This window comes from Salmo salar, chromosome 20 (genome assembly GCF_965601325.2).
Source record: "Salmo salar chromosome 20, fSalSal1, whole genome shotgun sequence".
In the NCBI taxonomy this organism is placed as follows: domain Eukaryota; kingdom Metazoa; phylum Chordata; class Actinopteri; order Salmoniformes; family Salmonidae; genus Salmo; species Salmo salar.
Window position 1 is genome coordinate 70,099,981 of NC_138310.1, and position 26,271 is coordinate 70,126,251.

The 26,271-nt window shown below is 44.5% G+C and overlaps 1 protein-coding gene across 2 annotated transcripts in view; it reads right to left on the minus strand.

Moving 5' to 3' along the window:
• The window catches only part of LOC106581239 (seizure protein 6 homolog), a 207,764-nt gene that overhangs the window by 12,113 nt on the left and 169,380 nt on the right, over positions 1-26,271 (minus strand). For both annotated transcript variants that reach the window (XM_082966698.1, XM_082966697.1), the window contains exons 5-9: positions 10,831-11,016; positions 8,925-9,093; positions 2,489-2,655; positions 971-1,165; positions 636-774 (exon numbers count right to left, since the gene is read on the minus strand). In XM_082966698.1, coding sequence (XP_082822824.1) covers positions 636-774; positions 971-1,165; positions 2,489-2,655; positions 8,925-9,093; positions 10,831-11,016 — 856 coding nt within the window. The remainder of the gene's footprint in view (positions 1-635; positions 775-970; positions 1,166-2,488; positions 2,656-8,924; positions 9,094-10,830; positions 11,017-26,271) is intronic.

Below are 26,271 nucleotides of genomic sequence, written 5' to 3' on the forward strand. Positions count from 1 at the left end.
AGGAAGCCAAATGATTGTACGCATGGTTAATATATCAGGGTCTGACACAGCAGGGTCTTCTGTTCCCAGCCTTCACCTGACATCACTATCAAGGAAAACACTAGCTCCTCTCCCCTGCTCTGCTCAAGTCAACCTATCTGATTCAGCAGAACACACACACACCACCTCTGTCTGAACCCCTGTGAAATAATTAGTTTCCTTTCCAGTTGGTAATTAACCTTTGTCTGCTGCTACTTATGTGTCCCATCCAAGAGCAACATATTATTTTATCTTCAGACCTTTTCTTTTTTGATTTGTTTAACCAGTCACAGTGGGGTAGTTTTTTGCACTGGCGGTTTGTGTTTGAAGTCGGGGCTGTGTTTCTACATCAGCAGTAAAGCTTCTCCTAATGATCTGAGTGCAGAGATCTGCTGTAGAGCTCGTGTGAGGGTCAAGATTCTTACAAAGGTTAGAGCTATTCTGTGGTGGAATAGTTCCTCCACTTGAACAGCTATGGGAAGGGGATGTGCAGCCAGGACGTTGTTTTAAAGGGTTCCCATAGCTAACATTCTTTTTCTGCATCTGCATAAAATGTCATATCTTATGTTCAGGAGAATCTGTAGTGTAAAACAGTAAGAGATAATTAAGATACCTACACTTGGATGTCTAGCATGATCCTCCTGTCTTCCTCCACGTGAATCCCCCAGATGCAGTCCTGGCCGCTATCGTAGGCCTCTGGCCAGTTAGGAGACAGGACCACTCCAGCAGAGTCAGTCATCTCTCCACTGCAAACAGCTGTAACACACACACACACACACACACACACACACACACACACACACACACACACACACACACACACACACACACACACACACACACACACACACACACACACACACACACACACACACACACAGTAAGCAAAAATAATCTGTGCAACAATATCATATGGCTAATTTCCTGCACAGAACAAAAACACACAGCATACCTCTGCAGGCGGGCTCAGTCTCGTTCCACTGGGGGTTGTTGTGGTCCATGCACTCAATGATGACAGAGCCCTGCTCCAGGGTGTAGCCAGGGTCACAGGTGAACTCTACCACTGTCCCCACTGCCCACGTGCTGTCATTACTGGTGAAGTTACCGTACTTGACGAACGGCTCGTAGCAGTGGCCCACTGCAAACGCTGTGAAAGAGAGGATATGTGGATCAACCACAGAAAAAAGGCCAGACTGTGTCACTGAGCCCCATGTGTGCCATAGGCAGTGGGCCATTGACTTTGCTGACAGCGAGCCGCCCGTTAGCTCGCTGCCTATCAGAGACGGAGCAGACCCAGAGGTACATTTAATTGGTGGTCTGCTGCTTCAACCCACTGACTGACATGTAATGGTTTCAGGATGAGAGGAGCACTATTAAAGCAGTTATACACGGTGTCAGATTGAACAGGGTAATGATGTTAAAGACAACCCACACACGGTCCATTAGAATAAGCAGCGCTGCTCTCTTACAGCGTAATCCCATTTGCTACAGTAAATTGAAGCCCAATACAGATTAAATTGATCTGATTGGATAATGACTCCAGGACCTGTAATGTGGCTCTGACTCCAAGCTCTGAATAGCCCTTTGAAAAGCCACATATGAGTTGCCACATAAGTAGAGAGGATGACTGGGGATGAGCGTAGAGAAAAATGTAACATTTGAGAGTTTGAAGCTAAACTGGTCAGAGCAGAGGACTTCAATTGTTATGTTATGTTTAACTTATTTCCATTCCAATTATTTCTAGGAGGGAAAGAAGAGGAGAGGGCCTGAGGCAGTGCCTTTTGTCCACACCAGGGCCTGGAGGAGTCTGCGTGATGCATTTCTTAAACAACAGTTTTTATCTCCACTAATTCTACACTGCTGGACTGTGTGTGAGGGAAGTTTGAGTATCCTTGAGTATCAATCAAATCATTGAAATGTATTTATGAAGCCCTTTTTACATCAGCAGATGTCACAAAGTGCTATACAGAAACCCAGCTTAAAACCCCAAACAGCAAGCAATGCAGATGTAGAAGCACAGTGGCTAGGAAAAACTCCCTAGAAAGGCAGGAACCTAGGAAGAAACCTAGAGGAACCAGGCTATGAGGGGTGGCCAGTCCTCTTCTGGCTGTGCCCGGTGGAGATTATAAGAATACATGCCCATTAAGGCCAGATTGTTCTTTAAGATGTTCAAACATTCATAGATGACCAGCAGGGTCAAATAATAATAATTACAGTGGTTGTAGAGGGTGCAACAGGAGTAAATGTCAGTTGGCTTTTCATAGCCAAGTACCCTTTCCAAAGACCTGAAGACTTGTGTTAGATACCCATGCCTAGTCTTGTGGCACACAGGGAACCGGCCTTCTACCCCAGTCAGTAACATTGGTGCCATGACCTGGATGGGTCTCTGTGAGATGGAGAAGGTCAAAGGGGGGGCTAGGGGTAACCGAGACCTGAAGACTTGTGTTAGCTCCCTTGGGGATGTGTCTACCTTGGTATCTGATGGCGATGCCGGTGGAGGTGCCTGCACCGTCAGTGGTGAGCTCTATGAAGAGGGATCTGGAGGTGCTCACCAGGCCCTCGTTGGGCAGGTACTCCACCTCATATGAGTCATACAGCGGAGGAGAGTCAATGTTGTTCCCATTTTTTATCAGAAGCCTGAAAGAGAGAAATGAAAACACATCAGTAGCTGGTTGGATTTCTAAGACCTCGTAATATGCATGGTGGGCACGTTCCTAATGAGACGAAGAAACAGGAAGGAATGTGATACGGTAGTACAGCATTGGGCTTGACTGTTCTGCATATAAGGCTGATGATATAATTCAGTACAGCTGAGGAGCTAGCCTACTGACCTCATTAAAAGTCAATTTGTTATTGTCTCCAGACACAGTGGCTACCACTCATAAAAACAACATTATCTCAACTCAAATAAGCATATCCTAGTCAATTCAATGAATTCATTTGAAGCACACTCTTGTGAAGTGTTATATTGCCTTACAAACATTCACAACAGCTTATAGATGCAGTCACATAGCATTATGATTCCAATAAGGAAAATAAATATAAATGCAACATTTTTGAAGATTTTACTGAGTTACAGTTCATATAAGGAAAAAGGAAACCGCACACTGCTCTTGATAGTATCACTGATATTTAATAAGCTTACGTATCGGCCTAACGGCCTTTGTCAGAGCTTTTGTGAGTTTTCTGAAAACAGCACCTCTATGTAGACCTAGCCCCACCCACATTCGTTCCACGCATGGAAAGGGTTTGGAGGCAAAGGAAAAATAAATAAGTGCTACCAAACATAACAATATGCATTTCACAAATACTACAAAAGTGTATAAATAAGACGCATTGAATATGTACATAAAACCACAATGAGGACATATCAAGTTTTCATTAATCATTGGGTACGTCATACGAAAACATCAGAGTAATCTTAAATAGGGACATATTTCAAATTCACAACATAACATATACATAGGCATTTCCTCATTAAGTCCTTTAGGAAAAAATGTCTGGAGGGTAAAAATCCCAAAACATTCTCTTTTACTCAGAGTATTGTTAATATCACCTCCCCTGTCTGATATCTTAACTTTCTCTATGCCACAAAATCTAAAGGTATAAATGTCATGTTTTAGGTCATTAAAATGTACTGCGACTGGATAATCCCTGTCGTTTCTCCTGATTGAACTTTTATGTTCACTAATTCTCTGTTTGAGAGAGCGGGAGGTCTTACCAACATAGCAGAGCCCACATGGACATTTAATAATGTAAATAACATGGGTGGTGGTACACGTAATGATATTGTTTATTTGAAACCGTTTTCCTGTGTGGGGGTGGCAGAAATATTCACACTTCATCATATTGTTGCACTGTGCGCATCCTCTGCATTTATAGCTACCATTTGGTAGAGGGAGTAAAAGAGCCTGGCTGATTTTCTTTCGTGGCTGGCAGTTGGCATGAACCAATTTGGTGGATTTTTAAATTCAGCCGGCAAAGCTGGGTCCAATGATAAAATATGCCAGTGTTTCTTGACCACAGCTCCCACTTTCCGCGAATTCAAAGTATATGTGGTTGTGAACATTACGGAGTGTTCTTTTGCTTTAGCGGGTCTTTTTTGTAACAATTCATCTCGTGTTTTTCCCAATGCCAAATGAAGAGCTTCATCCACACATTGTGGCGAATAGCCTCTTCTTAGAAACCTAATGCGCATCTCCGCTGCTTTTTCTAGATAATCATCTTTGGAGTGGCATATACGGCGCAGTCTGAAAAACTGGCTTCTAGGAAGCCCTCTTTTTAATGGCTCAGGATGGAAGCTGTCCCCCTGTAATAGAGTATTTCTGTCCGTTTCTTTCTATACAGAGTTGTAAACAGGGTTCCATGTGATTTCTCAATCCACATATCGAGGTAATGAACACGTTGAGTGTCACATTCAATATAAAGAAATCAGTAAATTGAAATATATTCAGTTGTTCAGGCTGTTGATTGTGGCCTGTGGAATGTTGTCCAATTACTCTTCAATGCCTGTGCGAAGTTTCTGGATATTGGCAGGAACTGGAACACACTGTCGTACACGTCAATCCAGAGCATCCCAAACATGCTCTTTGGTAGACATGTATGGTGAGTATGCAGGCCATGGAAGAACTGGGACATTTTCAGCTTCCAGGAATTGTGTACAAGATCCTTGTGACATGGGGCTGTGCATTATCATGTTGAAAAATGAGGTGGCACGACAATGGGCCTCAGGATCTCGTCACAGTATCTCTGTGCATTGAAATTGCCATTGATAGAATGCAATTGTGTTCATTGTCCGTAGTTTATGCCTGCCCATACCATAACCCCACCGCCACCATGGGGCACTGTGTTTACAACGTTGACATCAGCAAACCGCTCACGCCATACACGTGGTCTGCGGCCGGTTGGACGTACTGCCAAATTCTCAAAAACAACATTGGATACGGCTTATGGTAGAGAAATTATAATAACATTATCTGGCAACAGCTGTGGTGGACATTCTTGCAGTCAGCATGGCAATTGCATGCACCCTCAAAACTTGAGACATCTGTGGCATTGTGTTGTGTGACAAGACTGCAAATTTTAGAGCGGCCTTTTATTGTCCCCAGCACAAGGCTGACCTGTGTAATGATCATGCTGTTTAATCAGCTTCTTGATATGCCACTCCTGTCAGGTGGATGGATTATCTTGGCAAGGAAGAAATCCTCACTAACAGGAATGTAAACAAATTTTGGCACAAAATCTGAGCAAAATAAGATTATATGCATAAATAACATTTATGGGATCTTTTATTTCAGCTCATGAAACATGGGACAAACACTTTACATGTTGCGTATATATTTTTGTTCTCTATAGTTTCACAATGACAGTCCAAAAATAAAGTAAGAAGGAGATTCAAGTGAAATGTTTCCAATTATTTCAGTATTTCTGTCACAGTATCCACAGAAAATGGTGCCCCTCCTCGGCCGGGCGGCGCTCGGCGGACGTCGTCGCCGGTCTACTAGCTGCCACCGATCTATGTTCTGTGTTCGTTGTGTTTTGTCTGTTTAAGTCCGCACCTGTTTCCGTTTTTGTAATTAGTAGGGGGGGGGGTATTTAGTTTGTTCCTTGTGGTTTGTGTTTTGTGCGGGATTGTTTATTCGTCAGTGGGCAGGTCTGTGAACGTTTTGTGTTTTTGCACATTTTTCCCCAGCGGATTCTCGCTAGAGGAACGTTATATTTGCCGGGCTGCGCCCCGTGCGTATCTTTGTTTTCTCGGGGTTAAGTGTGGTCTCTGGGCACACCCTATGCCCTTTTGTTACGCCGAGTGGTTTTATCGGTGAAATAAATATACCGTTCTACGGCACAACTGGACTACGTCTCCTGCGTTTGACTCTGCCTTTTCCTCCTGCCTTACGGAATCGTGACAATTTCAGTATTTATTTGTCTCTCTTTCTACCATCCTCTAAAACTATTTTCTCAAAATGTAATTTCCATTCTGACACAGAGACACAGATGTTCCACTGGATCTCTACCTCAGATGATGAGACAATGCCTGGAAGTGTATCAGAGGAATGGACTGGTAATATGACATGTGTGACAACAGAACCATGAGCCTGCAGTGAGAATCAGGTCCAACTGTCACAGAGACAGCAGTAGGACTCTGATGGGCTGTTGACTGCTTGTTGAATGATTATTGTACTCAAGTGAACATTTAGACCTGGATAGTGTACTGGAGTAGAGCAATAAGGTCAGAACACTGTAGCAGACCTGGGTCCAAATAGTATTTGCTTTCTTTTAAAGTTATGTACTTTATTGAGTTGGCTTGGTGCAATAGAACCGATGGAATAGCCCTCTAAGTGCACCTACTCATTCAAGTGTTTTTTACGTTGTAGAATAATAGTGAAGACATCAAAACTATGAAATAACACATATGGAATCATGTAGTAACCAAAAATATTTGGTTACTACATGATATATATTTTATATTTCAGATTCTTCAAAGTAGCCAACCTTTGCCTTGACAGCTTTGCACACTCTTAGCATTCTCTCAACCAACTTCACCTGGAATGCTTTTCCAACAGTTTTGAAGGAGTTCCCACATATGCTGAGCACTTGTTGACTGCTTTTCCTTCACTCTGGGGTTCAACTCATGCCAAACCATCTGAATTGGGTTGAGGTCAGGTCATCGGATGCAGCACTCCATCACTCTCCTTGGTCAAATAGCCCTTACACAGCCTAGAGGTGTGTTGGGTCATTGTCCTGTTGAAAAACAAATGATAGTCCCACTAAGCGCAAACCAGATGGGATGGCGTATCGCTGCAGAATGCTGTGGTAGCTATGCTGGGTAAGTGTGCATTGAAATTTAAATAAATCACAGACAGTGTCACCAGCAAAGCACTCCCACACCATCACACCTCCTCCATGCTTCTCGGTAGGAAAAACACATGCAGAGATCATCCGTTTACCTACTCTACGTCTCACAAAGACACGGCGGTTGGAACGAAAAACCGTAAATTTGGACTCATCAGACCAAAGGACAGATTTCCACCAGTCTAATGTCCATTGCTCGTGTTTCTTGGCCCAAGAAAGTCACTCCTTATTTTTGGTGTCCTTTAGTAGTGGTTTCTTTGCAGAAATTTGACCATGATGGCCTAATTCACGCAATCTCCTCGGAACAGTTGATGTTGAGATGTGTCTATTACTTGAATTCTGTGAAGCATTTATTTGTGCTGCAATCTGAGGTGCAGTTAAGTCTAATTAACTTATCCTCTGCAACAGAGGTAACTCTGGGTCTTCCTTTCCTGTGGCGGTCCTCAAGAGAGCGAGTTTCATCATAGCGCTTGACATGACTGACCTTCATGTCTTAAAGTAATGATAGACTGTCGTTTCTCTTTGGTTATTTGAGCTGTTCTTGCCATATTATGGACTTGGTCTTTTACCAAATAGGGCTATCTTGTGTATACTACACCTGCCTCGTCACAACACAACTGATTGTCTCAAACGCATTAAGGAAAGAAATTCCACAAATAAAATTTTAACAAGGCACAACTGTTCATTGAAATGCATTCCAGGTGACTACCTCATGAAGCTGGTTGAGAGAATGCCAAGAGTGTGCAAAGCTGTCATCAAGGCAAAGGGTGGCTACTTTGAAGAATCTGAAATATAAAATATATTTTGATTTGTTTAACAATTTTTTTGGTTACAACATGATTCCATGTGTGTTATTTCATAGTTTTGATGTTATCACTATTAGTCTACAATGTAGACTAATAGTAAAGAAAAACCATAGAATGGGTAGGTGTGTCCATACCTTTGACTGATACATTATATATATATCCAAAGCCAGCCCCACGCACCAGGCCTTTAGTGCGCCTGCCCAGTCCAGTAGGTCCTGTTCCGGCGACAGTGCCCCGTCTAGAGCTTCTGGCGACAGTGCCCCGTCTAGAGTTTCCGGCAACAGTGCCCCGTCTAGAGCTTCCAGTGACAGTTCCCAGACTAGAGCTTCCGGTGACGACCTACAGTCTGGAACTGACAGAGACGCCCGCCAGTCTGGCGCAGCTCGAGTCGCCCGCCAGTCCGGCGCAGCCCAAGTCGCCCGCCAGTCCAGAGCTCCCAGAGACGCACCTCAGCCCGAGGTCTCCAGCGACGCGCTACAGCCCTAAGCCTTCAGCGGGGGTGGACAGATTAGAGTGGGGATTAAGCCCAGAGCCACCTCCGTGGGGGGAGGTTTGGGAAGGGGGGGTGTAGCACAGGAACCGTCGGTGACGGTGGCCACCCTCCCTTTAGTTTGGGTTTATTGTTTTGGTAATTTTTTGTTTCAGGTGCATTCGGGGTCTGCACCTTTGGGGGGGGGGGGGGGGGGGGTTACTGTCACGTCCTGACCAGTAAGGAGTCATTTTGTTATTGTAGTTGGTCAGGATGTGGCAGGGGTATGTTTGTTTTGTGTGTTTCAAGGTTTTTGGTTTATGTTTTCTATTTCTATGTGGGTTTTCTAGTTTGTCTATTTCTATGTTAGTTTTGGGAACGACCTCCAATTAGGAGCAGCTGGTTGTCTTTGCGTCTAATTGGAGGCCATATTTAAGTGGGTTTATTTTCTCTTGTGTTTGTGGGTGGTTGTTTCTTTGTATAGCTGTGTAGCCTTACAGGACTGTCGTTCGTTTTCTTGTTTTGTTTAGTGTTCACGTTTAAAAATAAAGGTGTAAGTATGGACACTTACCATGCTGCGTATTGGTCCGATGATTTCTCCTCCTCAGAAGACGAAGCTTATGACAATTAGCCTATCCTTTGTTTGTTTTTAGTCCCATCCGCTGAAGGATGGGACACGCTTAATCAAAGCTCAAAATACTTGGAACAAAATTAATACTATTTGAACCCAGGTCTGACTGAACACTGTAGTGAATTGAACCCCATGACCAACACCCCACCTGTCATCGTCCTCTGCCAGGGCCACCTTCTCAAAGTGGACGTGCACTCGCTGTCCCTCTGGGGCCTCCAGAAGCCAATGGCACGTCAGGTTGTTGCTGTAGTTGCCAGGGAAACTGGGCGACACAATGCGGCCGACCGTGGCATTCCGGACAATGCCACCACAGGCAGCTGGGATGTCCATGAAATAGGAATGGGTGGAGGGAATGAAGATGAGATAGATGAGAGAAGAAAAATGGGATGAGAGCATTGAAGAAGGGTGGGATGGTAGGAGAGGAGAGGAGAGGAGAAGGATGGATGGGAGGAGAGAAGAAAAGAAGGATGGGATGGGAGGAGAGGAGAGAAGAAGGATGGGATGGGAGGAGAGGACAGAAGAGAAGAAGGGTGGGATGGGAGGAGAGGAGAGGAGAAGGATGGATGGGAGGAGAGGAGAGAAGAGAAGAAGGATGGGATGGGAGGAGAGGAGAGAAGAAGGATGGGATGGGAGGAGAGGACAGAAGAGAAGAAGGGTGGGATGGAAGGAGAGGACAGAAGAGAAGAAGGATGGGAGGAGAGGAGAGAAGAGAAGAAGGATGGAATGGGAGGAGGAGGGAGAGAAGAAGGATGGTAGGAGAGGAGAGAAGAAGGATGGGATGGGTGGAGAGGACAGAAGAGAAGAAGGGTGGGATGGGAGGAGAGGACAGAAGAGAAGAAGGATGGGATGGGAGGAGAGGAAAGGAGAAGGGTGGAATGGGAGGAGGAGGAAGAGAGACATATTTTAGTCTGGGAAAAACATTTGCTTAAATCTCAGTCAAACAGAATGTGTAACGACAGAGAATACTGTACCCTGGGAAACCATGACTAGAGATAAATCCGGAGAACACAATGAGTCGAGGTGGTGAGTAAGAGCAAGCTTTGAGCTTGTGTAAATAAATAAAAGAGAGAGTGGGTCTGGTATTGGTAACAGTGTACAACAGACGAGGTGAAGGTAAGCTAGGTAGACACAAGGCTTAATTAAAGCAGAGCAGCAGCCTTAACCTGCTCTGTGGCACTCTGCCCTGCCATCAGTAATCATACCCCGCCCCCCCCACACACACACACACACACACTGTATAAATGGTAGGCGAGAGAATCCTTATACTCTCTCCACACATTTTCTAAACTATGCCTTGACGATGCCCAACGCAAGGAGGGAGCCTCCCTGCTCTCCATTCAATGTTAAAACAATGTAGAGACCCATTGTTCCAACCCAGGACTAAAACATTCACTCACGATTCATCACTGGTGCTCATCTGAGTAGCAAAATGAGATCCTGCATCTAAACTGTCTGCTTCTAAACGTTCCTCCACCAGGGATTGAACCCTGTCTGAATCTGTGCTTGTTATGCAAGACGAATACAAGCAGACTCAAGAGGTGAACTTCTTGGAAGAGAAAATATGACGCAGTCCTTGGTTCGGCTGAGAACAACAACAAAAACGTGTCTTGTTTGACTTAAAGCTTAACTTCCTAGGAGAGGCCTGACTGAATAGGGCTGGCTGTTTAACATTCACCACCCCAGTGCAACAGACACTGCAGCTCACAATGATTAAACCCCAATTAACTTTTGAGCAACACCAAGCTGAGTGTGTGTGAGATCATTCTAGTGGAGTCTAATTGCTCCAGCGAGGACAGCGTATTCCTGTGGTTACACGCCTCACTTGTTGCAGAGGGAAGAACTGTGTTGATGCCCTGGTAGGAATAGTTACAGGACAAATCACATGTGAATTCGTTTTTGAAATGCTATTTGATAAGGATTGAGAAGGGAAAAGTGTTTGTGTCTATTAATATGTTCAATAACTGTGGAGAAAGTATATGTGCATAGCAAGGTCTACTGGTCCCATTGTGGTATTTGGGGTGGGAGGTATGTAGCAAGCTGCACCCAGCCCTCACCGCGGCACTGCGGCTCCGTGCCGCTCCAGTAGGGGGTGCTGGCGTTGAGGCAGGTCAGTGTGTTGGTTCCCTGCAGCTGGTACCCAGTCAGACAGTAGAAGTAGGCCTCTCCCCCAGAGTGGAGGCTGCTCACAGACACATCCCCACAGGCCGGCCGCTGGGGAAAGGTACAGCTCAACACAAAGGCTGTGGGACAAGAGAGAGGGAGGGGGGAGAGGGTGGAGAAGAGACAGAGAGAGAGTGAGGGAGGGGAGGAGAAGAGAGAGAGAGACAGGGAGGGGGGAGAGGGTGGAGAAGAGACAGAGAGAGAGTGAGGGAGGGGAGGAGAAGAGAGAGAGAGACAGGGAGGGGGGAGAGGGAGGATGAGAGCGAGAATGAGAGTTGGACACAAACTGCGAGTAAACAGCATCCACGCTGACTCAAAATAAAAGTGTAACTACAGAAAACACTTTCTTGTTCATCATAAAGCCTTTTAGAGGGAGGGGAACCAAACCTAACGTGTATATATAGAGAGAGGTGTGAGAATGAACACTGACAGGTCATAGACCCTATCCTACCAGAGTACAGTACATGTCTATAAGACCTGTGTTATTCCAGAGCATAACCTTAGTGTCTCAGGATGATGGATTGGTCTGATCATATACCTAATGGAGGCCATAAAACAGGCCATCTGCCCTCCTCTCTGCCTCTCCATACAGGTACATTCATGACACACTACACACACATACAGTATTACTTCCTAATGCGTATCATGCTCAACAGAATGCATTGCTTGGCTGAATACCCACTGAGGGACCTAGATCAATCACGCTACTGTTTTTTTGTTTTTTTTCAATCTGTGAACATGTAATAGGGTTCTGTCCTGTCTGTATACCAAGAATAACCCACAAGTGGATCTTTAACAAAAACTGTTAGTGTTTTTCCTCTCATCCCCAGCTATTTACAGAGATATGTGTGGACTTCGTTCCAGGCTGTGTGTCTGACTGTAATTGTTGCAGCTTCATTGTTAGCCTGTTGGAAGGCAGTGCAGCACTCCACCATTGATTCTGTCTCAAGGAGACGTTGCCTCTCCTCAGTAGAGAAAATATTACAGCAGTGGAGGCTGGTCGGAGGAGCTAGAAGAGGACAGGCTCATGCCACCAGCTTTCACTGATGTACAGGGCTTAAATAGGGTGATAAATCATATCCATTGACCTGGCTCAGCCCTGTCAACCACACACACACACACTCAGGAAGATGTTTGCTTCGCTCTGGGATTCCTCAAGCACACATAGAGATAAGAGAACCAGCAGGCGTCTGACTGTGTTTCCTATTAGAGCAGTATTCAGACTAGTATTTATCTAGTCACCAGTGATGACTTCCGAAACCATCTTCTATCATCATTCACCCAGCTAGGTGTTATTAGCGTCAGTCTCAGCAGTAAATATCCAGGCTTACCGGTCTCTCATCTACTCCGTGAACTTCAGTTTTAAATACAAGATAAAAGTGTCATCACAGCAGCGTTATTATGGTCTTTTCTCAAAGACAAATAGCCTTGCAACTGTCTCTTTTTCCTGTCTCAAAGTACAATATTATATCATTTTCTTATTTTAGCCAAAGTGGCTTTTAACTTAACCAACTCTTATGTTGTTGTCCAACCCCAAATATTTCCTCCTAGAAATGAAAACCCTGTGGTGTTGTGGTGAGCTGGGTACAGGATTTCTCTAAGGAAATTTCTCTCTGTCTGACATGTTTCTGTGTCCAAGGGGGAGGTGTGTCACCCGACAACCAGGAGTGTTTTCACTAAGCAGAGAGATGTTGATATAGCTAGTGGTTTTAGCAGGTGACACTAATAAGCCAATAACAAGGTACATTTTTGTAATTTAGCAGACGCTCTTATCTAGAGCGAGTTACAGGAGCAATTAGGGTTAACTGCCTTGCTCAAGGGCACACTGACAGATGTTTTTCAGCTAGTCGGCTCTGGGATTAGAACCAACAACCTTTCGGTTTCTGGCCCAACACTCTTAACCGCTAGGCTACCTGCCATAGAGGAGATGACTCCTGTAACGGGGTACCCATAGAGGAGATGATGCCTGTAACAGTGTACAATAGAGGAGATGATGCCTGTAACAGTGTACAATAGAGGAGATGATGCCTGTAACAGGGTACCATAGAGGAGATGATGCCTGTAACAGGGTACCCATAGAGGAGATGATGCCTGTAACAGGGTACCATAGAGGAGATGATGCCTGTAACAGGGTACCCATAGAGGAGATGATGCCTGTAACAGTGTACCATAGAGGAGATGATGCCTGTAACAGGGTACCCATAGAGGAGATGATGCCTGTAACAGTGTACGATAGAGGAGATGATGCCTGTAACAGGGTACGATAGAGGAGATGATGCCTGTAACAGGGTACCCATAGAGGAGATGATGCCTGTAACAGGGTACGATAGAGGAGATGATGCCTGTAACAGGGTACCATAGAGGAGATGATGCCTGTAACAGGGTACCCATAGAGGAGATGATGCCTGTAACAGGGTACCCATAGAGGAGATGATGCCTGTAACAGGGTACCATAGAGGAGATGATGCCTGTAACAGGGTACCCATAGAGGAGATGATGCCTGTAACAGGGTACCCATAGAGGAGATGATGCCTGTAACGGGGTACCCATAGAGGAGATGATGCCTGTAACGGGGTACCCATAGAGGAGATGATGCCTGTAACGGGGTACCCATAGAGGAGATGATGCCTGTAACAGTGTACAATAGAGGAGATGATGCCTGTAACAGGGTACGATAGAGGAGATGATGCCTGTAACAGGGTACCCATAGAGGAGATGATGCCTGTAACAGGGTACCCATAGAGGAGATGATGCCTGTAACAGGGTACGATAGAGGAGATGATGCCTGTAACAGGGTACCATAGAGGAGATGATGCCTGTAACAGGGTACCATAGAGGAGATGATGCCTGTAACAGGGTACCATAGAGGAGATGATGCCTGTAACAGGGTACCATAGAGGAGATGATGCCTGTAACAGGGTACCGATAGAGGAGATGATGCCTGTAACAGGGTAGCATAGAGGAGATGATGCCTGTAACAGGGTACCCATAGAGGAGATGATGCCTGTAACAGGGTACCATAGAGGAGATGATGCCTGTAACAGGGTACCCATAGAGGAGATGATGCCTGTAACAGGGTACCCATAGAGGAGATGATGCCTGTAACAGGGTACCCATAGAGGAGATGATGCCTGTAACAGGGTACCATAGAGGAGATGATGCCTGTAACAGGGTACCATAGAGGAGATGATGCCTGTAACAGGGTACCATAGAGGAGATGATGCCTGTAACAGGGTACCCATAGAGGAGATGATGCCTGTAACAGGGTACCATAGAGGAGATGATGCCTGTAACAGGGCACCCATAGAGGAGATGATGCCTGTAACAGGGTACCATAGAGGAGATGATGCCTGTAACAGGGTACCATAGAGGAGATGATGCCTGTAACAGGGTACCCATAGAGGAGATGATGCCTGTAACAGGGTACCCATAGAGGAGATGATGCCTGTAACAGGGTACCCATAGAGGAGATGATGCCTGTAACAGGGTACCATAGAGGAGATGATGCCTGTAACAGGGTACCATAGAGGAGATGACTCCTGTAACAGGGTACCATAGAGGAGATGACTCCTGTAACAGGGTACCATAGAGGAGATGATGCCTGTAACAGGGTACCCATAGAGGAGATGATGCCTGTAACAGGGTACCATAGAGGAGATGACTGCCTGTAACAGGGCACCCATAGAGGAGATGATGCCTGTAACAGGGTACCATAGAGGAGATGATCCTGTAACAGGGTACCCATAGAGGAGATGATGCCTGTAACAGGGTACCCATAGAGGAGATGATGCCTGTAACAGGGTACCATAGAGGAGATGATGCCTGTAACAGGGTACCATAGAGGAGATGATGCCTGTAACAGGGTACCCATAGAGGAGATGATGCCTGTAACAGGGTACCATAGAGGAGATGATGCCTGTAACAGGGTACCATAGAGGAGATGATGCCTGTAACAGGGTACCATAGAGGAGATGATGCCTGTAACAGGGTACCATAGAGGAGATGATGCCTGTAACAGGGTACCATAGAGGAGATGATGCCTGTAACAGGGTACCATAGAGGAGATGATGCCTGTAACAGGGTACCCATAGAGGAGATGATGCCTGTAACAGGGTACCATAGAGGAGATGATGCCTGTAACAGGGTACCATAGAGGAGATGATGCCTGTAACAGGGTACCATAGAGGAGATGATGCCTGTAACAGGGTACCATAGAGGAGATGATGCCTGTAACAGGGTACCATAGAGGAGATGATGCCTGTAACAGGGTACCATAGAGGAGATGATGCCTGTAACAGGGTACCATAGAGGAGATGATGCCTGTAACAGGGTACCATAGAGGAGATGATGCCTGTAACAGGGTACCATAGAGGAGATGATGCCTGTAACAGGGTACCATAGAGGAGATGATGCCTGTAACAGGGTACCCATAGAGGAGATGATGCCTGTAACAGGGTACCATAGAGGAGATGATGCCTGTAACGGGGTACCATAGAGGAGATGATGCCTGTAACAGGGTACCATAGAGGAGATGATGCCTGTAACAGGGTACCATAGAGGAGATGATGACACATACTGTACAGTTCAGAACATTTGGTTTAAGTCACACTGCGTTTCACAGGAACTCCTCTGAGTGTAAAACTTGGGTCCAGGTCTATCGTCTTTGGCCTTACTGGCTGGGTCTTCCCCCACTTAAAAAGCAATGTCGATAAAAGGCCAGAAAGATTGGGCCATGCAGAGATAGAGAAGAGGCCTGCTGCTGACTGCTGTCTAATCTTTCTAGTGCATGCGATATGAAAGCTAAAAGCGCCCCTCGGAGTCAATGAGCCAATGAGCATGGCCCAGTCCCCTCTGCTATCCATTTTATTTATGGTTTATTGCAAGCTGCGGCGGGCGTATCAGCGCAGCGGGTTCTGGCTCAGGGGCGAAGGCATGGGGGTGTTGTTATAGCATTATCACCCCGCCGTTTCTGTTTCAATTAGACTAATAAAGAGGGTGCACTGGAGGCTGGCCTAATGTGAGCTGATCCTCCAGGTACTAAATTACACTGGCAGCCAGCCTCCTCCTCTCCACTGTCTCCAAAGCCTTCTCCTCCTACTGTGTTATAGAGGCCATAAAATGAGATGGGTTCAGACTGGTAACGATGCCGTTGGAACAACTGGCTTGGGAGATTAGCTGGCGGCTAAGTAGCACTAGCAGATTCAATGGCCATTTTTATATTCTGAGAGGCCCTCAACTCCCCCCAGAGAGATATGATAGGGTGCACACCGGGCTGTAGAGCTCAGTCCACATTTAGGACACCACACAGGGACAGAGGAACCAAATATAGCCAAAAAAACGTCACCATGTTTTTCCAGAATTGTGACTTTACAGTGTTGTCTGTAAAACTTTGTCACTACGAGAGCTTTGGACTATAAGGTTCTATCTGTAAAAATATGCTTCTGACATAATTGGATTTAAAGTTCTGAACTCTCATTGGTTTGAATGGTGTCAGCAATTTTTATCTTGTATTCTTTTGAACTTAACAACATGAATTGGGGTATTTAGAGTACTATATACTACACCTTGAACAGAACAAGGATATGTCATTAACTCAATTTTGACAAAAAATGCAGATAGAACCTCATAGTCCCAGGCTCTCGGCTTGTACAAGCCAGAACAGCTCATAGGGCAGGCACCTAGCTCCTGTTTCTGTAGCGTGAGGCAGCATGATGTACAAGTACCCCCGCTGGACAGGATGCTAGTCTATCACAGGGCCTTACCCCCAATCAACACTATCTCCTTAATGCTGAGTGCCAAAGTCAAGATGCATCAGGTCCCATTCTTTTACAGTCTTTGGTATGACTCAGCCAGGTTTTGAACTCACAACCTTCCAATCCCAGGGAATACACTCTAACTACAAGGCCAGTGAATTAGTAAACTAGTGACTAGGTAAAGACATTACCAACCTTCTCACAGCCTAGTTGTAATGATGTGTTAGCAGAATTCTCAGGCTAGTTTTTCCTCCTCAGGTACCTGCTCTGCCAGAACTTAAACATGTTCACAATCCGTGTTCACCCAACCAAACCAAACGCTGAAGATGCTGCTAAGCACCCAGTCTTATTACTGATTCCAAACACACTCTCATTTCGTAGCACAGAAGAAATGCAGAACAGGTGGTAGTTTGCCATTACAGAGGTTACCGCAGTCCCCCACCAACATCAAGGCGGTGACCCGATCCTGTAGGTTCATGCTCTACAACATTCGCAGAGTACGACCCTGCCTCACACAGGAAGCGGCGCAGGTCCTAATCCAGGCACTTGTCATCTCCCGTCTGGATTACTGCAACTCGCTGTTGGCTGGGCTCCCTGCCTGTGCCATTAAACCCCTACAACTCATCCAGAACGCCGCAGCCCGTCTGGTGTTCAACCTTCCCAAGTTCTCTCACGCCACCCCGCTCCTCCGCTCTCTCCACTGGCTTCCAGTCGAAGCTCGCATCCGCTACAAGACCATGGTGCTTGCCTACGGAGCTGTTAGGGGAACGGCACCTCCGTACCTTCAGGCTCTGATCAGGCCCTACACCCAAACAAGGGCACTCCGTTCATCCACCTCTGGCCTGCTCGCCTCCCTACCTCTGAGGAAGCACAGTTCCCGCTCAGCCCAGTCAAAACTGTTCGCTGCTCTGGCACCCCAATGGTGGAACAAGCTCCCTCACGACGCCAGGACAGCGGAGTCAATCACCACCTTCCGGAGACACCTGAAACCCCACCTCTTCAAGGAATACCTGGGTTAGGATAAGGTAATCCTTCTAACCCCCCCCCTTAAAAGATTTAGATGCACTATTGTAAAGTGGTTGTTCCACTGGATATTATAGGTGAATGCACCAATTTGTAAGTCGCTCTGGATAAGAGCGTCTGCTAAATGGCTAAAATGTAAAATGTAAATGTAAATTTCACTCTGCCTGCAATCAGAGAGAGGTCTGGGGCCTCATTTTTAAAACGGACTTATGATAAATTTTGATCTTAAGTCTGACTTACGCAGAAAACCACATATAAGTAGTTATTTATAAAACCTTACTTTGACGTGGAAATAATCTTATCTCTGCGCAAAGTCTAGACTTGACGTAAGTGATTTTCCTGCTAGTTATGTAGGGGTATTGCAGTTTGGGACGCATATGTATCCAAGCCTGTGGTGAACTTTGCATTAGCTTTATGAACAATTTGTTAGGAATGATAAATTGTAGGTGTGAGGAATAAATTACCAGACGCAAGGTGTTTTGAATTAAAAACAGGATGTGATGTCCTATAAATAGTGTGTCAAATTAGAAAAAAGTAACCATGGCTGTTGTTGCCTTATTGGAAGACATTGAAACCGAGCTTGTAGAAGAGAGAGACTTTTCAAAGACTTTCTTCAAATGACTTTTTTGCACATGATGATCCATTGTTTATAAATCACTATCGTCTCCCAATACATGTCCTGTTAGATTTGTGCTCGGATTTAGCCCCTAATCTGGAAAGGAAGACACGCTGTAATCATGCCATACCTGTATATGTCCAAGTACTGTCCACTCTGGGATTCCTCGCTACTGGGACATCCCAGAGGGAATGAGTGACAGGTCGGGTATATCACAGCCATCATTCAGCTGCATCCTGCCACAAGTTTGCTTTTCTCTTTTGGTCCATGGTTATTCCTGACTAAACCCTCATTTGTGCTAGCATTCTATAAGGGGAAATCGTTGATTGTAAGGCACGTTCAGGTGCCGTCAATTTTAAGTTAATTTGAGATTTATAGATCACAGCTGTATAAGTTACAAATGGGCCTCTTAGAACCTGCGTAAGCAAGGTTTTTTATGCTCAGTATCTTTTATGAATCCAACGTAAGCACACTGTCGGGAATGATCTTACGACTAAGTTCAAGTATAAATATTAGAACATTTTATAACGCTGAAGCGCTAACTCGCTAACAGAGACTAATGGTCTATTAAAACTCCTGTATTTTACATGACCTAATGGAAGATGCATCCTCCTCCACACCATCCATGGGCATTAATTATGAAACACAGAGGGGATTCATTTGCAGCCAGGCTCATCAGGCCTCATTGACAAAAACCATGTGTGACAGGGTCACTGTGGAGAGAAGACAGGGGCATATGGGAAATCTGTTCAGTGTTTAGATTGGATTAAACACTGCCTCACATTAACCCCACGGAGCAGCGAGAGCAAAGGAAGGATAAAATTACCTTTCAGACCTGTGACTGTGTGTCCGAAGACCCCTACGGGATATGCAAGATGTGGTGGTGTGGAAGGGGCGTCCTGCAGCCCATCATGGAAAGGAGAAAACACCTGCGAGAATGACATTTAATTTACCTGGCAAATGGCATGCATTTCTATGCCATATTCCCATTTTGGGAAATAGTGTACCATATTTATGTACACTTAAAATCATGTTAAAGAGCGGACAGAAGTTTTAGACACCAACAGAAATCATTTTTTTCTGATTTCATAGCTTCATACTCTTACGTCTAACAGGCTAACTACACCGCTCGTGTTGCAAAATAAATTTAGACATACATGTTATTCAATTATTGCACCCACACTGCACGCGTGCGCCAATGAGCGTCTGCGTTGCCAAGGGCTAAAATATAAGTCAGTTCTATTTCTGACGCAGATCGCGCTGCAAGTCCTGCCTCTCCCATCTCCTCATTGGTTTATAGAAGCAGGTACCCATGTGCCATCTCCTCATTGGTTATACCTACTTGGGTGACTGAAAGACAAACGAGGTCAGTGCTGGTAATGCATCTAATTTCTGAAAGTTGCCAATCGCAATATAAAGTCAAGAGAAGAAAAAGCCTGGAAGGAGGAGAGATGACTAGAAACGATTCGGTTGACCGTTTTATGTGTGCATTAATTGGTGGAGTAGAGAACCTTGTGCATTTCAGGCAAAATAACAACTCAATGTTTAATTCCCAGGACAAATTAGCTAGCAACAGTAAGCTAGCTAAATAAGACAAATTAACTAGCAAATGCAAGCTAGCTAGCTAAATTGCCATTAATGTTTAATGCTTTTTGACCTGTCCCCAAATTAATATAATTGGTTCAGAATTTGTTTTGATATTTTAACTTGCGTGTCGTGATCGCGTTTGATGTGGGGGGACAAAATACATTTATGCACGATGGCGCGCGATGACGTGCGCAGCTGGTTTGGGTTCCGTGTTACGTTGTAGCCTGGTTTGTCATTCAGACATGAAAACAAAGAAACAGAGACTTCATAGACACACAAGTCTACCTCTTTCCCATGGAAATACTACAGTAGCAACCCACACACCTCCTGTTCCCACTCAAACCTCAGGTGCCTAAAGCACAAAGGCAACAGAAAGCTCTTGCTTCATTAAATTTACAGCATGCTGTGATGCTCTCTCGGTAACGGGCGAATGGTGTAATAATATGAATCCATGAAATGTCTCACTACAGCAGAGCACCATGAAGTTGCTATAGGAGCTAACTGCCAGCAAATATAATAACTTCATTAAAAGTGAATAGACTATTGGTTGCCATTGCAGTTAAAAACCCATGGTCCTCAGTTTTTATATGGCTTTGCTAATGCTAATGAGATTGTGATGTGGGGTCTATAAAGAAAAGGCCTGAAGAGAGAGAGGGAAAGGCCCAAGTACAGCAAACCTTCAGGAGGTTCACTTGGAATGACTGAAATACAGACTGACTGGACACATGGATGGTGTGGTTCTGTGAAATTTTGGGGTTTGATTGAACCCACGCTCACTGGGCATCTACCAAAGTCTTACACAGAAAAAGTAACCAAATTAGCCCTAAATTTGTCTTATTTTAAGATTAGCTGGATGATTAGCCGCAGGTTTGGGTTATTCTGAGGTGGCCTGGATGGTTCACTATCACTAATAGACTTAAAACATCCCATCATCACAGACTAATCTGTGGGGACAGAATCATTAGGATGCAAACACATGAAAGGCAGTAGAGGAGAATCGGTCATGCTACCTCTCTGAGTGGGGTGGTGATTATGCTAGGCATAATAATGCGTGGCTGACATGTTAATGTCTTCACTTCTGCTCTGCTGTGGAAATCTGTAGACCAGAATCAGGATGCACATGGCCTGTTAATCAACCCTGATAGGGAACTGCAATGACACACATTCCCATTAACTTTTCTCTGTGACTCTTTTGCTTATTTTTGTTATATTTTATAGGTACCTTACACATTAGAGCTATAGAGTCAGCAGTTTGATGGTACTTTTTTTACCTTACAAAACAAAACAAAATTACTTTAATAATCCTAACGGTAGTTCATTCATAATTACACTGCTGTTTATTCACAGACAAGCCCAGTTTATTGCTGTTAAGCAGGGTTTGGTTCTTATCAGTCCTTGCCTTGTTTATGCTTGACCGGCTGTTTAGAATACTTAATTCTGTTTGCTGCCATTGCATTCCATGCTATTTCCCTTCTTATCAAATACTAATGTGTTGGTAACTGAATTTAGTAAGAATCTATTCTGTTCTGCAATTAAGTTAAAATGAAATCCTCTAGCTGTAATTACTTCTCAACAATAGTTGAATAATGAGATGGATCACTGTTAACTGGGCGAGGACAAAGTGAATTTTAAGAAGATCATTATATCAGTGGAAGTTTGAAATCAATTTGCCACCACTTTAATGGTTTTCATTAAAAAAGGATTAAGTGAAACATGGGGTTCTTTCTACAAGAGAATGATTATCAACCAGACTGGTAGGTTACCAGACAGTGGAAAAGTAGAGAGAAAGAGAGGGAGAGAGAGGGAGAGGGAGAGGAGGAGGCTGACTAGACAAAAGTACAAAGATCAGAAGAGGAGGAGGATGAGGAGTAGTGTTGAGGGTCAGTGGGTCTTAATCTTGCGTCGTTCAGTGGCAGCATTTCTGACGTTTGTCTGACAGGGTGTCGGAGGACGCTTGTCTAACGTACTGCATGCCTGGTGGCTGTGATGTGAAGTGTGTCTGAAGACGGCCACAAGGGACGAAGGAGTTTGACAGAGATACACTCCAATTCAATCCCACTGCTCTCTCTGTCACCACTCACACATCAGCCACATCAGCCACATCTCTGCTACTGACTCATGTCAATCTAAAATGCTCTCCTGTTCATACAATACTTTACAGTTCTAATCATATACACTACAATGAATTCCCTACTCCACCACAAGTAATCATCAATACAATCATTATGGTTCTGCATCGACACTGCTATTCAGGGTTCAATAGCAATGGAGTCTGGACCTGAAGGCCTTGTACTTATTGAAAAGGGTCCATTTTTAACCTTTAATCTTCTAGAGAGGTTCTCAACTGGTTTTGTCTCAGGACCCACATTTTCTATGGAAGATTGCTGTGAGCATCTTGTCAATTGTTGGAAGCTTCACGGTTTGTTCTGAATTACAGTGATTTCTTTTACATTGATCTGTTAGCAGAGATAGTTGGTTCAAACTAATTACAATATTTATGAAAACTGTGTCGTCTAATCTTACATGCCCTTAGAGGGCGTGCCAAAACTATAACCACTGTATCGCTGAAATTGGGCAGAAATTTCTAAGCTGAGTTAAGTCACTATTGACCAATTTGGCAAGCACTCCGCCCTTCTCCATATTTCATCTGTGGAATCATTTAGATGTATTTGTTGAAAGGAGAGGCAGCAGAGACCTAATGCCAGGCAGGCAGACTAACAGCAGCATTTGGCAAGAGACTAAGAAACATGGGAGAATGTGATGTAGGGGAGAGTGAAGGGTGATACAAATATTGTTTTCCACATTAAATCGCACAAGCTATACTGGTAATACTGATCTGATCTGTCTGGGCTACAGTCACATTCATTTTCAATCAGAAAATGAGATCTGTGTTATTTAATGCGAAATCCATACACTGTACAGAGCATTCAGAAAGTATTTGTTCCACTGGATATCATAAGGTGAATCCACCAATTTGTAAGTCACTCTGGATAAGAGCGTCTGCTAAATGACTTAAATGTAAATGTAAATGTATTTAGACCCCTTCCCATTTTCCACATTTTCTTACGGCCTAATTCTAAAATTGATGAAATATTTTTTTTCCTCATCAACTTACACACAATACCCCATAATGACCAAGTGAAAACAGGTTTAGACATTTTAGAAAATGTATTAAAAATAAAAAACAGAAATACGTTATTTACATAAGTATTCAGACCCTTTGCTATAAGACTCAAATTGCGCTCCGGTGCATCCTGTTTCCATTGATCATCCTTGATGTTTCTACAACTTGATTTAAGTCCACCTGTGGCAATTGATTAGACATGATTTGGAAAGCACACACCTGTTTATATAAGGTCCCACAGTTGAGAGTGCAAGTCAGAGCAAAAAAACAAACCATGAGGTTGAAGGAATTGTCCGTAGAGCTCCGAGACAGGATTGTATTGAGGCAAAGATCTGGGGAAGGGTACCAAAAAAGCATTGAAGGTCCCCAAGAACACAGTGGCCTCCATCATTCTTAAATGGAAGAAGTTTGGAACCACCAAGATTCTTCCTAGAGCTGGCTGCCCGAACAAACTGAGCTATCGGGGGAGAAGGGCCTTGGTTGGGGAGGTGATCAAGAAACTGATCGGTCACTCGGACAGAGCTCCAAAGCTTCTCTGTGGAGATGGGAGAGCCTTTCAAAAGGACAACCATCTCTGCAGCACTCCACCAGAGTGGCCAGACGAAGCCACTCCGCAGTAAAAGACACACGACAGCCCGCTTGGAGCTTGCCAAAAGGCATCTAAAGGACTCTCTGGTCTGATGAAACCAAGATTGAACTCTTTTGCCTGGATGTCAAGCGTCACGTCTGGAGGAAACCTGGCACCATCCCTAGGGTGAAGCATGGTGTTGGCAGATTCATGCTGTGGGGATGTTTTTCAGTGGTAGGGACTGGGAGACTAGTCAGGATCGAGGGAAAGATCGAGGGAAAGACGGAGCAAAGTACAGAGAGATCTTTAATGAAAACCTGCTCCAGAGCGCTCAGGACCTCAGACTGGGGCGAAGGTTCACCTTCCAACAAGACAACAACCCTAAGCACACAGCCAAGACGACACAGGAGTGGCTTTAGGACAAGTCTCTGAATGTCCTTGAGTGGCCTAGCCAGAGCCCGGACTTGAACCCAATCGAACATCTCTGGAGAGACCTGAAAATAGCTGTGCAGCGACGCTCCACTTCCAACCTGACAGAGCTTGAGAGCATCTGCAAAGAAGAATGGGAGAAACTCCCCTAATACAGGTGTGCCAAGCTTGTAGCGTCATACCCAAGATGACTTGAGGCTGTAATGACTGCCAAAGGTGCTTCAACAAAGTACTGAGTAAAAGTGATATTTCAGTTTTTATTTTTAATACATTTTCAAACAATTCTAAAAACCTTTTTTTTCTTTGTCATTATGGGATATTGTGTGTAGATTGATGAGGGAAAAAAAGTCAAGGGGTCTGAATATTTCCCGAATGCACTGCATATGTAGTATGTGTGTGGATGGTTCTTGGGTTGGCACTGATCTGACCCAGTCTCTGCACCATCAGAGGCACTGTCTCAGTGGGGAAGCGATGGAGGGGCTGATAAACAAGTGTGTGAGAGACAGAGAGCGATATGGAGCTGGAGTGGTACACAAGGGGGCAGCCTGTGGAGCTCTGAGATGAGGGGACGACACAGACAGATGTGGCTGTCAGTAGTGAGACGTCACCAAGGGTGAGGAGAGCCTGGGGAAGGACATGTTTCTGTCGCCTGCCCTCTAATCTAACTTGTGTATACACGCACGGCACTGGTGTCTAACTTCTACTAACTACCTGGCAATACACTTGATGATAATAATGATGATGCCCCAATGCTCTCAGATAATGGTTATAAAGAAAATGAGACAAGGAAAGGAAACAAGTGTTTTGGTAAGTTTCGTGTTGAGCATCACATATTCTCGCAAGTCTGTGAAAGGTTGTTACTAAACAGCTGCCAAGGGGAAGTGTTGAAACAAGGTCTTGATCACGATCACTGATGAACTTTATCCAAAATCTGTGTGGAGATTGTTTTCCTCCATTTGATTATTGTTTTGCTCTTTTTTCATTGATTGTCCCAGAGCAGCTGGTAAATAAAGATTCTCTCCACTGATAGATAATGGTGATAATACCATATCATTACCTGCTGCTTGAAATCTATCTGCATGCAATTACTGCTCTTATGACTGCTGGCCAAATGGGAGATGGCAGCTGAAGCTTTGATAACCATCAGTGTGTTTCCATGCCAATAGAGCTACAGTACACTGTGCCAGAAATAGACTCTCAGAACTGGCCTTCTACACTAGATGACTAACATACAGTTCTAATGGTGTGTGATGAAGTAGAGCAAACTACAGTACCAGTCAAAAGTTTGGACACACCTACTCATTCAAGGGTTTTTCTTTATTTTTTATATTTTCTACATTGTAGAATAATAATGAAGACATCAAAAATATGAAATAACACATATGGAATCATGTAGTAACCAAACAATTGTTAAAGAAATCCAAATATATTTTCATAACTTTAAGACATGGTCAGTCAATCAGAAACATTTCAAGAACTTTGAAAGTGCAGTTGCAAAAGTGCAGTCACAAAAACCATCAAGCACTATGATGAAGCTGGCTCTCATGAGGACTGCCACAGGAAAGGAAGACCCAGAGTTACCTTTTACTGCAAAGGATAAGTTCATTAGAGTTACCAGCCTCAGAAATTGCAGCCCAAATAAATGTTTCACAGAGTTCAAGTAACAGACTCATCTCAACATCAACTGTTCAGAGGAAACTGCGTGACTCAGGCCTTCATGGTCGAATTGCTGCAAAGACACCACTACTAAAGGACACCAATAATAAAAAGAGACTTGCTTGAGACAAGAAATATGAGAAATGGACATTAGACCGGTGAAAATCTGTCCTTTGGTCTGATGAGTCCAAATTTGAGATTTTTGGTTCCAACCACTGTGTCTTTGTGAGACGCAGAGTAGGTGAACAGATGATCTCTGCATATGTGGTTCCCAATGTGAAACATGAAGGAGGAGGAAAAGCTCCAAAAAGTTTTGGGACACTGTAAAGTCCATGGAGAATAAGAGCACCTCCTCCCAGCTGCCCACTGCACAGAGGCTAGGAAACACTGTCACCACTGATAAATCCACGATAATCGAGAATTTCAATAAGCATTTCTCTTCGGCTAGCCATGCTTTCCTCCTGGCTACCCCAACCCAAGCCAACAGCTCCGCACCCCCCGCAGCTACTTGCCCAAGCCTCCCCAGCTTCTCCTTCACCCAAATCCAAATAACAGATGTTCTTAAAGAGCTGCAAGACC